Consider the following 14,636-nt stretch of genomic DNA (forward strand, 5'->3'; position numbering starts at 1 on the left):
ACAAAATGTACAGAGTGCTATATAGCCAAGGACCTTCCAATTGAGTTACTTCATCTTTAAATACATTACGATTAGTGTGGCAAAAGTGCCCCCTTTAACTAGCAACTGTACTGCATTATCTCAGTAATTGAGTTTTTTTTTGTATTTCAAATATCAAAGCAAAAAGCTCTATATGCAACATCAAAAGTTACCTATGTTTATGTTTAAATGCAGTATGTGTACATTTGAAAACACCGTTGCTGATTGATTTTGTTGATGTTGTATTAAATTCATGCTTTTCCATTTTAGTGATCCCTTCACAAAAACAACTCCCCTGCCTCTAGAGAAACTGGAAGTCTTCAGAACTGTCAAAGAAATAACAGGTTAGTTCATTGGAAAACGGCATCCAGGCCTCTGCCTATTAAAATAAAATGCAATTTTTTTGTAAATGATGTACCCTGTGTTCTGTATCCTCACCTTTTAGAGAGATCCAGGATGTAACACTGTTAACTTCTCAACACCATGGGAGACCTTGGTTGCTCTGACATACAATGTATTATGAGAGTTGTTACATCACTGCAGTTGGTTTTATAGTTGTGCTGTAACATTTTGAGAGAATATTGGCTCAAAGAAAATAGATTTTTAAGGAGTTCTTTAAAAAGGACTATCCTTGATTTAAAAAAAACATGAAAAAATACCTTTTTATCATTATTCTGCTAAATGAACTAAGGCTACAACTTAGATCAGGATAGCGACAGAATGCGTGGAGCTTCAGAATGTTGCAGCACACTTGTTTTTCTTGGTATGCCACTGTGGAAAACTTTGGGACATTGTTCTTCGTTAAAGATGCTATATAAATGCAAGTTTGTTGCAATTTCCCATGTGGAAATTACCAATCACTGCTGTGTTATAGTGGGAAAATGTCAAGCAGAGGGCATGAAATGTGAAGCAGTCATTTCTGATTACTTTTATCTACCTTCTAGCAGATGGTTATATGGATGCTGTAGGGACAGAGGAATGTACATAACAGGAGTAGAAAATTGTGGTTCACATCATCAATCCCACTGTCTCATATATCCCATAATACCTACCATAACCCTCTAAAACATTTTTCTCCAAGTACTTATCCAAATCTCCTTTGAATTTGCAAATTCAAATCAGCCTACACTGCCTCATTTGGCAGCCCATTCCATACTTTCACCACCCCCTGCGCAAAGTAGTTAAATGTAGCCTATCTTTTCACCCTCCTTTTTCTAAGTTTGAAGCTATATCCTCTGTGACTATGCTCAACATTTTGACTATTTTACCTATAACCTTTAGGACCTTGAGTATTTCTTTTAAAAACTCCAATGGAAGCATTTCAGGCTTCTACTGCCCTGCCCATAACCAGGTGCCTAATCCCAATTATTGCTGCCTCTCATTGCACCCTCTCCAATACCTAGAAGTCTTTCTCTTAGCACAGTGACCAAAAATGTACACTGTACCAGCGCTCCGTAGAATCTCAAATGATATCCTGAGATTTGTGCTCTATTCCTATGGCCAAACAGCACTAGATTCTATGTTCTGTCTTCACTGCTAACCCACACTGTGCTGATGGCTTAAGCAATCTATCCAGCAGTATCCCCAAATTCCCCTCCTGTATCGTGTCCTCAGAATAATATCATTTAGTTTATATTGCATTGTTTACCATCCTTACCCAATCTCATGATTTGCATTTCTCCACATGAAATGACATCTGCCACTTATTGGCCCAGCTCTCCAATCTATCCAGGTCCTCCAGTGTTATTTAATCAGCCTGTTGTTTACTCTCCCCCCTGCCCGCCCGCAGTTAAGTATCATCTTAAAACTTGGAAAGTTTCGTTCTCCGTGACAACCAGCTTCAAGTACAAACACCCTTCCTGTATTCCTAAAGTACAGTGTTACATATCAGACTTCTCCGAAAGGTTTGAATGCAGAACAGTGGGTACATGATTAATTTCTAAGAGTACTACATTTTATTTTTAATAAGATTTGATTTACTTTTCAATGAGTCAATGTGAAAGAGGGAATCCAGCTGGAGAGCACTGATCAGTGATGAGCTGGTTAGAAACTCCAGATCTATGCAGCAATATCTCGAGAGTTTCTTCAACATGTACTAGTGATTTGAAGTTTCACAAATACTATGTAATTCATTTTTAATATACTTCTGTTTTCACAAGGGCATCTGTTAATTCAAAATTGGCCAGACAATTACACAGATCTTCAGGTTTTTGAAAATCTTGAAATTATACGTGGCCGGACACAACATCAGTAAGTGATTTATGTAGCTGTAAGTTTAATAGGAACTATTTAATGTTAAGCAGTCATTTATTAAGTTAATTGTGTTGTGAATACAATCAAAGTGCACATTTTCATTAAGGAATCACTTCATTTTATCACGGTCACACTTTTTTACACCTGGAAACGAAGATGCAAGGATTGTTAGCTGTGTCCATTATATTCCTTATAAATGTCATGGTTCAGGATTTGCACTGTTGTGAAATAGTGACACCAGGTTATAGTCCAACTGTTTTATTTGAAAATCACAAGCTTTCGGAGGCTTTCTCCTTCGTCAGGTGAGTGTGGGATTTGGATTCCATGGAAGGTTACCGCGTTTATAGTCAGAGAACAATATCTGGTGATTACAGATAATCTTTTTGTGCTGTACATTGTACATAATTCTATGTAAATAGTCTAGCTTTAATTTTAAGATTATGCCTTCTTGTTCTGGATTCCATCAGATGGGGTCTGGTTAAAGATTATCTGTAATCACCAGGTATTGTTCTCTGACTATAAATGCGGTAACCTTCCATGGAATCCGAATCCCACATTCACCTGACGAAGGAGAAAGCCTCCGAAAGCTTGTGATTTTCAAATAAAACAGTTGGACTATAACCTGGTGTTGTAAGATTCCTTACATTTGTCAACCCCAGTCCATCACCGGCATCTTTTGGCCAATCCTCTAAAAGCAGCTATTAAAAGTAATCAAAAAGGGTAATGTTGGTCTTTACCTTGAGGGAGCTAGAATTCAAAAATGAGGACATGATGCTTCAGTTTTAGAGAGCCTTGGCCAGACCCCATCTGATGGAATCCAGAACAAGAAGGCATAATCTTAAAATTAAAGCTAGACTATTTACATAGAATTATGTACAATGTACAGCACAAAAACAGGACAATCGGCCCAACGAGTCCATGCCAGTGTTATGCTCTACACAAGTCTCCTCTCACCCTTCTTCATCAAACCCCATCAACACATCCTTCTATTCCTTTCTCCCTCATGTGTTTATCTAGATTGCCCTTAAATACATCTATGCTAGTCACCTCAACTACTCTTTATGGTAATGAGTTCCACATTCTAACCACTCTCTGGATAAAGAAGTTTCTCCTGAATTCCCTATTGGATTTATTAGTGTCTATCTTATATTTATGGCCCCTAGTTCTAGTCTCGCCCACAAGTGGAAACATCTTCTCTACGTCTACCCTATCATACCCTTTCACAATCTTAAAGACCTCTATCGGGTCACCTCTCAGCCTTCTCTTTTGTAGAGAAAAGAGCCCCAGCCTGTTCAATCTTTCCTGATGGGTATAACTGCTCAGTTCTGGTCTCATCCCAGTAAACCTTTCTCGCACCTTCTCTGTATCCTTTTTATAATATGGAGACCAAAACTGTTCATAGTACTCCAAGTGTGGTCTAACCAAGATTCTATACAAGTTTAACATAACTTCCCTGCTTTTCAATTCTATCCCTCTAGAAATGAACCCCAATGCTTGGTTTGCTTTTTTATGGCCTTATTAACATGTGTCGCAACTTTTAGTGATTTGTATATCTGTACCTCCAGATCCCCTCTGCTCCTCTACCCATTTAGATCCTTATTTTCCAAGGAGTATGTGGCCTCCTTATTCTTCCTAGCAAAATGTACTACCTCACACTTACCTATAACAAAATTCATTTGCCAATTACACACCCATTCTGCGTGTTTATTAATGTTTTCCTGTATTTTGTCACAGTCCTCCTCAGTATTAACCATACCCCCCCAATTTGGTGTCGTCCACAAATTTTGAAATTGTACTTCCAATTCCTGAGTCCAAATCGTTTATGTAAATGGTGAACAACAGTGACCTCAGCACTAATCCTTGTGGAACACCATTTCCCACCTTTTGCCAGTCTGAGTAACTACCTTTAACCCCTATTGTCTGTTTTCTGTTTTGTAGCCAGCTCATTTAGTAGTGAGACAGGTAGCAGAGATCTGGAACTTGCTCCCCCAAAAGGCTGTGGATGCTGGGTCAATTGAAATTTTTAAAAACGAGATTTGTAGAGTTTTGTTAGGTGAGGGTATCAAGGGAAATGGAGCAAATCTGGTTAAATGGAGCTGAGGTACAGATCAGCCATGATATAACTGAATGGCAGAACAGACTCAAGGCGCTGATTGGCCTACTCCTGTTCCTATGAGAGGCACTAAGCAAGCATTGGGTTACATCACAAGGAAAAGATGGGAAAATTGGTCAACAAGACAACTAGGCCATTCTTGAATACCTTCTTAGAAACATAGAAAAATAGGAGCAAGAGTCGGCCATTCGGCCCTTCGGGCCTGCTCTGCCATTCAAGATGATCACGGCTGAGCGTCTAACTCAGTACACTGCTCCTGCTTTTTCCCCATATCCCTTGATCCCTTTAGCATTAAAAAATATATCTATCTCCTTCTTGAATATATCTAATGTCTTGGCCTCCACTGCCTTCTGTGGTAGAGAACTCCACAGGTTCACCACCCTCTGAGTGAAGAAATTTCTCCTCATCTCGGCTCTAAATGGCATACCCCATATCCTGAGATTCTGATCCCTGGTTCTGGACTCCCCAGCCATCGGGAATGTCCTCCCTGCATCTAGTCTGTCTAGTCCTGTTAGAATTTTATATGTTTCGATGAGATCACCTCTCATTCTTCAAAACTCTAGTGAATATAGGCCTAGTCGACCCAATCTCTCCTCATACATCACTCCTGCCATCCCAGGAATCAGTCTGGTAAACCTTTGCTGCACTCCCTCCATGGCAAGGACATCCTTCCTCAGATAAGGAGACCAAAACTGCACACAATACTCAAGATGTGGTCTCATCAAGGCCCTGTACAACTGCAGTAAGACATCCCTGCTCCTGTACTCAAATCCTCTTGCAATGAAGGCCAACATACCATTCGCCTTCCTAACTGCTTGCTGCACCTGAATGTTCGCTTTCAGCGACTGGTGTACAAGGACACCCAGGTCTCATTGCACCTTCCCTTTTCACAATCGATCACCATTCAGATAATAATCTGCCTTTCTGTTTTTACAACCAAAGTGGATAACCTCACATTTATCCACATTATCCTGCATCTGCCATGTTCTTCCCACTCACCCAACTTGTCTAAATCACATTGGAGCCTCTTTGCATCCTCCTCACAGCTCACACGGACCACACATTCACCACATGGACTGCAGTGGTTCAAGAAGGCGGCTCACCACCACCTTCTCGATGGCAATTAGGGATGGGCGATAAATGCCGGCCTCGCCAGCGACGCCCACATCCCACGTACGAATAAAAAAAAACATCCCACCCCAGCTTTGTGTCGTCTGCAAACTTGGAAATGTTACATTTATTTCCCTCATCCAAATCATTGATCTATATTGTGACTAGCTGGGGCCCAAGCATTGATCCCTGCGGTACCCCACTAGTCACTGCCTGCCACCTGGAAAAGACCCGTTTATTCCTACTCTCTGTTTCCCGTCTGTCAACCAATTCTCAATCCATGCCAGTATATTCCCCCCCAATCCCATGTGCTTTAATTTTGTACACTAACCTCTTGTGTGGGACCTTATGAAAAGCCTTATGAAAATCCAAGTACATCACATCCACTGGTTCTCCCCTATCTATTCTACTAGTTACATCCTCAAAAAACTCCAGTAGATTTGTTAAGCATGATTTCCCTTTCATAAACCCATGCTGACTTTGTTCAATCCCGTTAATGCCCTCCAAGTGTTCTGTTACCACATCTTTTATAATAGACTCTAGCATTTTCCCCACTACTGATGTTAGGCTAACTGGTCTGTAGTTCCCTGTTTTTTCTCTCCCTCCTTTTTTAAATAGTGGGGTTACATTTGCCACCCTCCAATCTGTAGGAACTGTTCCAGCGTCTATAGAATTTTGGATGATCACCAATGCATCCACTATTTCCAGAGCCACTTCCTTTAGTACTCTTGGATGTAGATTATCAGGCCCTGGGGATTTGTCAGCCTTTAGCCCCATTAATTTCCCTAGCACTTTTTTTTTACTAATACTGGCTTCCTTCAGTTCCTCCCTCTCACTGGACCCTTGGTTCCCTAACATTTCTGGCAGGTTATTTGTGTCCTCCTTTGTGAAGACAGAACCAAAGTATGTGTTTAATTGTTCTGCCATTTCTTTGTTCCCCATTATAATTTCCCCCATTTCTGACTGTAAGGGACCTACATTTGTCTTCACTAATCTTTTTCTCTTGACATATTTATAGAAGCTTTTACAGTCAGTTTTTATGTTCCCTGCTAGTTTACTCTCATACTCTATTTTTCCCCTCTTAATCAATCTCTTTGTCCTCCTTTGTGAATTCTGAACTGCTCCCAATCCACAGGCTTGCTGCTTTTTCTGGCAATTTTATATGTCTCCTCTTTGGATCTAATACTATCCCTAATTTCTTTTGTAAGCCACGGTTGAGCCACCTTTCCTGTTTTATTTTTGCACGAGACAGGAATGAATAATTGTTGTAATTCCTGCACACGTTCTTTAAATATTAGCCATTGCCTATCCACCGTCATCCCTTTTAGTAAAGTTCCCCAATCTATCATAGCCAACTTGCACCTCATACTTTCATAATTTCCTTTATTTAGATTCTGGACCCTAGTTTCGGATTCAACTACTTCACTCTCCATCTTAATGAGGAATTCTATCATGTTATGGTCGCTTTTCCCTAAGGGACCCTGCACAAAAAGATTGTTAATTAATCCTTTCTCATTGCACAATACCCAGTCTAGGATCGCCTGTTCTCTAGTTGGTTCCTCAACGTATTGGTCTAGAAAACCATTAAGTACACACTCCAGGAATTCCTCCCGCACAGTATTATTGCTAATTTGGTTTGACCAATCTATATGTAGATTAAAGTCATCCATGATTATAGTGGGACCCTTGTCGCATGTGTCTCTAATTTCCTGTTTAATGCCCTCCCCTACATCTCCACTACTGTTTGGGGGCCTATAGACAACCCCCACCAACGTTTTCTGCCCCTTGGTGTTTCTTAGCTCCACCCATACAAATTCCACATCGTGATTTTCCGAGACAATATCCTTCCTCACTATTGCATTGATTTCCTCCTTTACTAACAACGCTACCCCACCTCCTTACCCTTTTTGCCTCTCCTTCCTAAATATTGAATACCCCTGGATGTTCAGTTCCCATCCTTGGTCACCCTGCAGCCATGTCTCCGTAATCGCAACTATATCATAACCGTTAATATCTATCTACACTGTTAATTCATCTAGCTTATTGCGAATGCTCCGTGTATTAAGACATAATGCCTTTAGACTTATCTTTTTAAGATTGCTAGTCCTCTTAGTTTTATTTTGCAGTATGGCCCTATTTGTTTCTCGCCCTTGTTTTCTCTTCCTTCCACTATTGCTTCTTCCCTTTCTGTCTTTTGTTTCTATCCTTGTTTCCCCCTCCTCTGTCTCCCTGCTTAGGTTCCCATCCCCCTGCCATTCTAGTTTAAACCTTCCCCAACAGCACTAGCATACGCAGAGGTGTAACCCGTCCCGCTTGTACAGGTCCCACCTTCCCCAGAACCGGTCCCAATGTCCCAGGAATCTAAATCCCTCCCTTCTACACCATCCTGCAGCCATTCATCCGGTCTATTCTGCTGTTCCTATACTCACTAGCATGTGGCACTGGTAGTCATCCTGAGATCACTACATTTGAGGTCCTGCTTTTTAATTTATCTCCTAACTCCTTAAATTCACCTTGCAGGACCTCATCCTTTTTTTTAACCTATGTCATTGGACCATGACTACTGGCTGTTCACCCTCCTCCTCCAGACTGTCCTGCCGCCGCTCCGTGACATCCTTGACCCTAGCACCAGGGAGGCAACATACCATCCTGGAGTCACGTTTGCGGCCGCAGAAATGCCTATCTGTTCCCCTTACAATTGAATTCCCTATCAATATAGCCCTTCCACTCTTATTCCTCTCCTCCTGTGCAGCAGAGCCACCCGTGGTGCCACGAACTTGGTGCTTTCCCCTGATAAGCCATCTCCCCCAACAGTATCCAAAGCGGTATATCTGTTTGTGAGGGAGATGTCCCCAGGGGACTCCTGCTCTACCTGCCGAGTCCTTCTACTCTGCCTGGCGGTCACCCATTTCCTTTCTGCCTGCGTAATCTTTACCTGCGGTGTGACCACCTCACTGAACATGCTATCCACGATAATCTCAGCATCGCGGATGCTCCACAGTGAATCCACCCACAGTTCCAGCTCCGAAATTCTTGTGGCTTGTTACAAAGTTGGAGTTTGCCTGCCTTCATGGTTAGGGAATGGATTGTGACATAAGAGAACCTAAAAGAAGCCCCCAGTTCCCCTCTCAAATAAAAAGTCAACTGCATAGATGAGATGGTACATTCGTGATTTATGAGACAGACCAGAATCCCAAGCTTGAATCCTAGCCTCCATTTAATATTGGTGAGTTGATTCTCATCAACTGGAATACCAGTCGCAAGGTACTAGCCAAAAGAGAATGGCTATCAGTCGAGGAGGGCTCATCTGTACTATTACAGATGAGAAATTTCAGCAATACCAGTAGAGATAAGCTAAACTCTCCTGAATGGAAAGCCAGAGTGAGGGAATAAAATGGAGCAAAAATGTAAAATTAAATTCTCACACATGTTTTATCTTGCGCCAGTTTTCTAAATAAAGTTGGAACTTTTAAAAAAAAATTCTAGCTGATTTTGGCAGATAGTTTAAAAATAGCATTTATTTGACAACAGAAAAAAAGACAAAGAAATAAAGAAGGTATGACCTTGCATTTATATAGCGTCTTTTACGACCTTGGGATGCCCCAAAACGGTTTACAGCCAATGAAGTACTTTTGAAGTGTAGTCACTGTTGTAATTTAGGAAATACGGCAGGCAATTTTTTTTAAAAAAGAGATTGGGACCTACTTAGGACAGGTACTACTCCATAGCCCTACTTTGTTTTTTAGTTAGTTGTTGAAAATAACTCAACATCATGTTTTTGGCAACTTTAAAAATATTTGTTTCTTTCCATTTGCAAAAGTGGGGTTCAGAAAGCTCCAAGCCAGCTGAAACTGCTGGTTCACATCACATCTGCAGAAATGTGTCTTGATCTGTTGAGTATCCTGTACAAATAGAATGGAATCTCTCATGCAAAGTAATACTGGCATTAACATTATGAAAATAGTATTACCAGATGCTGACTTTTTTGTTGTGGGTATAAATTTACTAAGCTCATAATAAGCATGCTGTACAGATTGGAATTAAAATATAGATTTGTGCATTTCTTGAGAGTATTAAAATGTACGTCAGTCTGATTTTGGATGATTTCGATTTGCAAAAATATAAATTAATACAGTGCACTCGGAGCACAGAAACAGACTATGAATGCAACACCTCACCAGGGAAAGAGAATATTTTTTAAATGTGTATTTACTATTTCACTTGTTGTCAGTGACTATAACTTGTATTCACACTTAGGCCTAAACAGCTGTCTTGTTGATATAGGTGTAGTTTTCTTCACCTAACATCTTGCTATCTTTATAATGTTTAGCAGCACTATATCATTTGCTTTGACCAACCTGGGCATTAGCTCGCTGGGATTGCGTTCACTCAAGGAAATTAGCGATGGCCAAGTAAGAATCATGAATAACAAGAACCTCTGCTATGTTGAAACCATGAACTGGAACCAACTTTACAAATCTCACAGACAATCACAGATAATAGTGCATAATAAACCGGAGGCAGTATGTGGTAAGCGAGTACTTTAATTAGAAGTCTCTTGCATTGGGATTTTTGTGGGGTCATTTGGAAGTTGTTCAAATGAAACTGTCCTTGTTTGGCTCTGGAAAGCAGCAAACTACTCTGGTTTTGCTTTTTTTGAATATGTCAAACCATTGCTATATAAATTTTTTCTAATCTAGAGCTTTATGCTGTGTGTTTATCCAACAACACTAAGCTGTTCTCAATAATTTTGATGCATCAAACCATATTTTTAAACCAAAACTAGATATGGATTTTACTTCTTTAATGGAGGAATGATGACAGTTACTTCTGAAATGGATGTTCCATGTGTGCATATATAATCACTAATTGTAATTCTTCAGTAATATAAAAATTATTGAATGATTTTCAAGAAAATTGATAGTACCTCAATATCTTCATTTGGGAAGCAGAGAATGTTGGGAGCCATCATTGTGCCCAGCATGTTTTTATGTACATTTATGTTGGAATCCTAATATGTTGTCCAGATTAGATTAAACATGATTCAGTTGATCTCATTAAATTGTTCCATTAGTTTATTTTGAAATTGGGCCTACTACAAACTTAACCGTAGATCCATAACATCTACAAAAATTTTTTGTTCCCTAGCACTGACATCCCTCATGTCGACAAACAAAATTCCCCAAATCCATTGCCATGCTCAAAACTACCATATAACATAAAATTTCTTTTAAAAAATGCACTATCGACTTAATGAGCTAAACTCATTGAGATTTTTGTGGTTTCCTTATTCTCTAGGTTACATTGCATATAAAAGTAATTCAAATGTGTTGCTTTTCACACCATGCCAATAATTTTATACACTTTCTATTTATGCACCTCAGCAGCTTAAAAGCACTTAATTGAGTTTTCAGCAAACTTGTTTGAGGGACTTTAAATAACTAGACTCTTGGTTACTTTCAATATCAGTTGAAATGGGAACTATACTTGTGTACATTTAAACACTGATATCTCAATATTTTAACTAAAATCATAAATGACATCCTCTTCTACCAGGTTAATTTAACGTCTTTCCCCTCCACCCCAAACATTATGCTGAATTTTTCATAAGGTCGATTATAACAAATACTTAAAGCCAGCATAAAATTTAGTGGAACGTCCTACACCAATCCGCACTAGGAAAGTGAGCGTTCATTGACAGGATAACTGCTTGGAGCAGTTGTAAGAGACTTTGCTTCCAGCTTTTGAATGTAACATGGTTCTCCAGGCAGTTCCATTTCCTTCTATTCATCTCTCAAAAAAAAAAGATGGAAAATGCATTGCTGCACAGGTACAGCAGTTCAAATAGTTCTGATCAAAGTGAGACAACATTTAAGTGTGCAGAATTCTGCCAGATTTTGTTGGATTTGATGACTCATGCCCGCCAAATATAAAGATCTAATCAATGGCCTATTAGTGCTGTACATTCTCTGAATTTTTAGAACTTTTAGTACAGAAGGCAACCATTTGTCTGTTTTGTGCCTGTTCTGCTACAAACTTACCCATCGGAACTATCCATTCTAATCCTATTTCCCTGCTTTTTTCCCACTTTGGGAAAAGCCCTTCCCCTATTACAAAATCCCAGCAGTTAGCAGCTTGTTTTGCTCATGTTGTAAAGACTTAAACTAGTCAATTTAGTTATTGTCAGTGATGATGAGTCACATTTGTAAAACTAAAATACATTCCTTTCATACCCTCTAATTTTTCTAATCTGAAAATTCTTTCTTGTTCCTACCCACCTAGTTGCTGAAAAAAAAGTCTGCCATTCGCTGTGTTCTGACAATGGCTGTTGGGGTCCTGGACCCTTGCAGTGCTTCTCCTGTCGTCATTACGTCCGTGGAAGAGAGTGTGTTGAGAAATGTAGCGTTTTTGAAGGGTAAGTAAGATGTAAGGCTTGTTGGAATGAGGCCATAGTTATTTTTAATATTTGCTTTAACATTGGTATAATTGGGGTGTTTGCAGGTCCCCAAGCATTGGGTTTCGAGCAGCCAGTGACAACCCCCAATGTAACCGACCAGATTTGTTATGATCTGGAATGCATTGCCTGAAAGGGTGGTGGAAGCAGATTCAATAGTAACTTTCAAAAGGGAATGGAATATAGACTTAAAAAGGAAAAGTTTGCAGGGCTATGGGGAAAGAGCAGGGGAGTGGGACTAATTGGTAGCTCTTTCAGAGAGTCGGCACAGACTCGATGGGCCAAATGGCCTCCTTCTGTGCTGTATGATTCTATTTGCTAATGTCCATGTCCAGGAAGACCTGATCTCCAGAAACTTGAGCACATAATCCAGTCTGACACTTCAGTGCAGCACAGAGGAAGTGCTGTATTGTTGGATCAGTTATTAAGCCAAGGCCCCATCTGCCCTCTTTGGTGGACGTAAAAGATCTCACAGCACTATTCAAAGAACAGCAGGGGAGTTCTACCTGGTGCCCTGGCCAAAATTTATCCCTCAAATTGATGTACTATTCATACAAGTTCTTTAAGTCGGTGAATGTTTATTTCCCTCTTCTGTCAATTAAAAGTAACTTTGTACAGCATGAGAATAGGGGTTACGGCCATTGGATCTACCTTGTCTGAGTACAACATTTTTCAAAAGTTATTGATGCATATCAATGTCTTATAACCCTTTCTGGCATCTGCTACTGGCAAAGAACTGATTATAGCTGAGCTATGCCTTTAGCTGAGAACTTCAATATAGGATAAAGTACAACCCGCTGATAATTCAAAGTCACTTTTTGCTTTGGGAAAATTTGAATTATATAATAATTTGAATTAAGCAATATAAATAACACAAAAAAGTGGTAAGTTAGTGCAAAAAAAATTGAATTGTCAGATAATTTGTATTAAACAACTTTGAATTAAGAGTAGACTGTACTAAGCATGCTGTGTGCTTACGCTGATACCAGCGATGGGTAATCATTTTCCTTTCATCTGTCAGTTTTTCAATAATGTATTCCCCACAGGAATCTGATATTCATCTATTTCAGAGAAGTGGATGCCCTTGATGTAAAACAAGAGGGTGCCCTGCAGTAAAAGCTTATTCTGTAATATTGCTGCCAGTGAAATCAGTCTGTTTACAGTGATAGTCTGCTGTGCTTTTGTAATAGTAAATATTTGGTGAAGTGGAAAAAAACACTTGTGACTTAAATGTAAACCGATCTATTCCCATTGCATTCGGTGATGCAGAGAAGGTGCTTTGCAGAAAAATCTGCCTTAACCTCTGTGATTCTAGGAGCTACGACGATTGAATAAACCATTAGTGGAAAAAAATAGTCTTGGATTTATGTTGGGTTAAATACTCTACACTAAAGTTGCTTTTAATTTTCCTTTTTTTTTACTTGGAAGAATATCAGTATAAAGAAAGAATGTTTTCCACTTTGGACTAGCAGCTAATTTGTTCCATTGGCAAACTATATTCTGAAAATAGCATATTGCAAATACTCAGATACTAAAATCTGAGTATAAATGTAATTGTCAGAAGTCTGTTGTCTTTATTATCCTAATAGGGAAATTAAACCTAAGTGATGAAGTTGGACCTTATTTTTGACATTTGTTTTTCTTTCTCTTAATGCACTGTTGTATCCTTGGAGGCAATTTCCATGTGTGAGTGGTAAATGGGGGTTGAGGAGCAAACACTGCAGCCGCCTGGTGGAATCATTGGGGAGCCCATATAATTTTGCGGCTCACACCTCATTAACACGTAGTAAGCATCTCACCGATTCAGGTGGTGCAGCTGTTTCTCGAGGCCCTGCAGCAGCTTAAAGGGGAGGTACATTTTTTGTGTGGCACAGAGCAAGGCAACAATGTAGAGCAGCAGGCAACATGAACTCAGAATCAACAGAAGCAACTACAAGCACTTTCATATCCTTTAAAGTGAAAACACTCATAAGCTACTGCAAGAAATATATCTCAAATCTCTAGACAGCTTTACAGCAGCTGAGGATATCGTTAAATATTCCACTAAGTGGCCACCCATGGTTGTTGGGTAGGATCGGGAACTGACAGTAGTCAGGAGGTGAGGGGGTAAAATGGCGTTGTGGTCTAAATGATGGCATTGACCCCTATTTGCATATATTGATTGCCCCTGTTTGCTTCATATGGAGCTGGGGCCACCAGGATTCATGCCCGCCTGAAAATCGGACCACATGCAGAAGCAGTGGGAAGTGGGTGGGTCCAGCATGTGCTTTATTTTCGGGGCCCTTCGCCACATTTCTGAGTGCAAACGAGGGGGCTATCGAGACAAACATCACCCTCTTGTTTCTTGTGCTCAGACTATACCAGAATTACTTATTTAAGCTTTCTCTGATCAAAACCTCTGGGTGCAATGACAAAGGACTGATGTTTCCTGTATAAAAACCCATCCCCAACGTACTCTGATCATTTGGATGAGTTTGCGGTTTAGACACAATCTCAGACTAATGTGGTGGGAGGTTACATTGCACTACATTTAACCATTGCTATGTTTGATTTCATTTTGTTAGTTGCAATATAAAAATGGTTAAGCACAAACACAATTTTTTTTAAAAAGTCAGCTTTTATTGCAGTTCTTCAGATGTTTGACTTTTAAACCATCAATTTGTTCACTAAAAATGTTTTCTTGATTTT

At 39.8% G+C, this 14,636-nt stretch overlaps 1 protein-coding gene across 2 annotated transcripts in view; it reads left to right on the plus strand.

The window, feature by feature from the left end:
• egfra (epidermal growth factor receptor a (erythroblastic leukemia viral (v-erb-b) oncogene homolog, avian)) overlaps positions 1-14,636 on the plus strand; it is a 279,179-nt gene that overhangs the window by 205,714 nt on the left and 58,829 nt on the right. For both annotated transcript variants that reach the window (XM_068005749.1, XM_068005757.1), the window contains exons 10-13: positions 289-362; positions 2,178-2,268; positions 9,825-10,024; positions 11,777-11,909. In XM_068005749.1, coding sequence (XP_067861850.1) covers positions 289-362; positions 2,178-2,268; positions 9,825-10,024; positions 11,777-11,909 — 498 coding nt within the window. The remainder of the gene's footprint in view (positions 1-288; positions 363-2,177; positions 2,269-9,824; positions 10,025-11,776; positions 11,910-14,636) is intronic.

Source organism: Heptranchias perlo, chromosome 2, assembly GCF_035084215.1.
Source record: "Heptranchias perlo isolate sHepPer1 chromosome 2, sHepPer1.hap1, whole genome shotgun sequence".
NCBI classification, from domain to species: Eukaryota; Metazoa; Chordata; class Chondrichthyes; order Hexanchiformes; family Hexanchidae; genus Heptranchias; species Heptranchias perlo.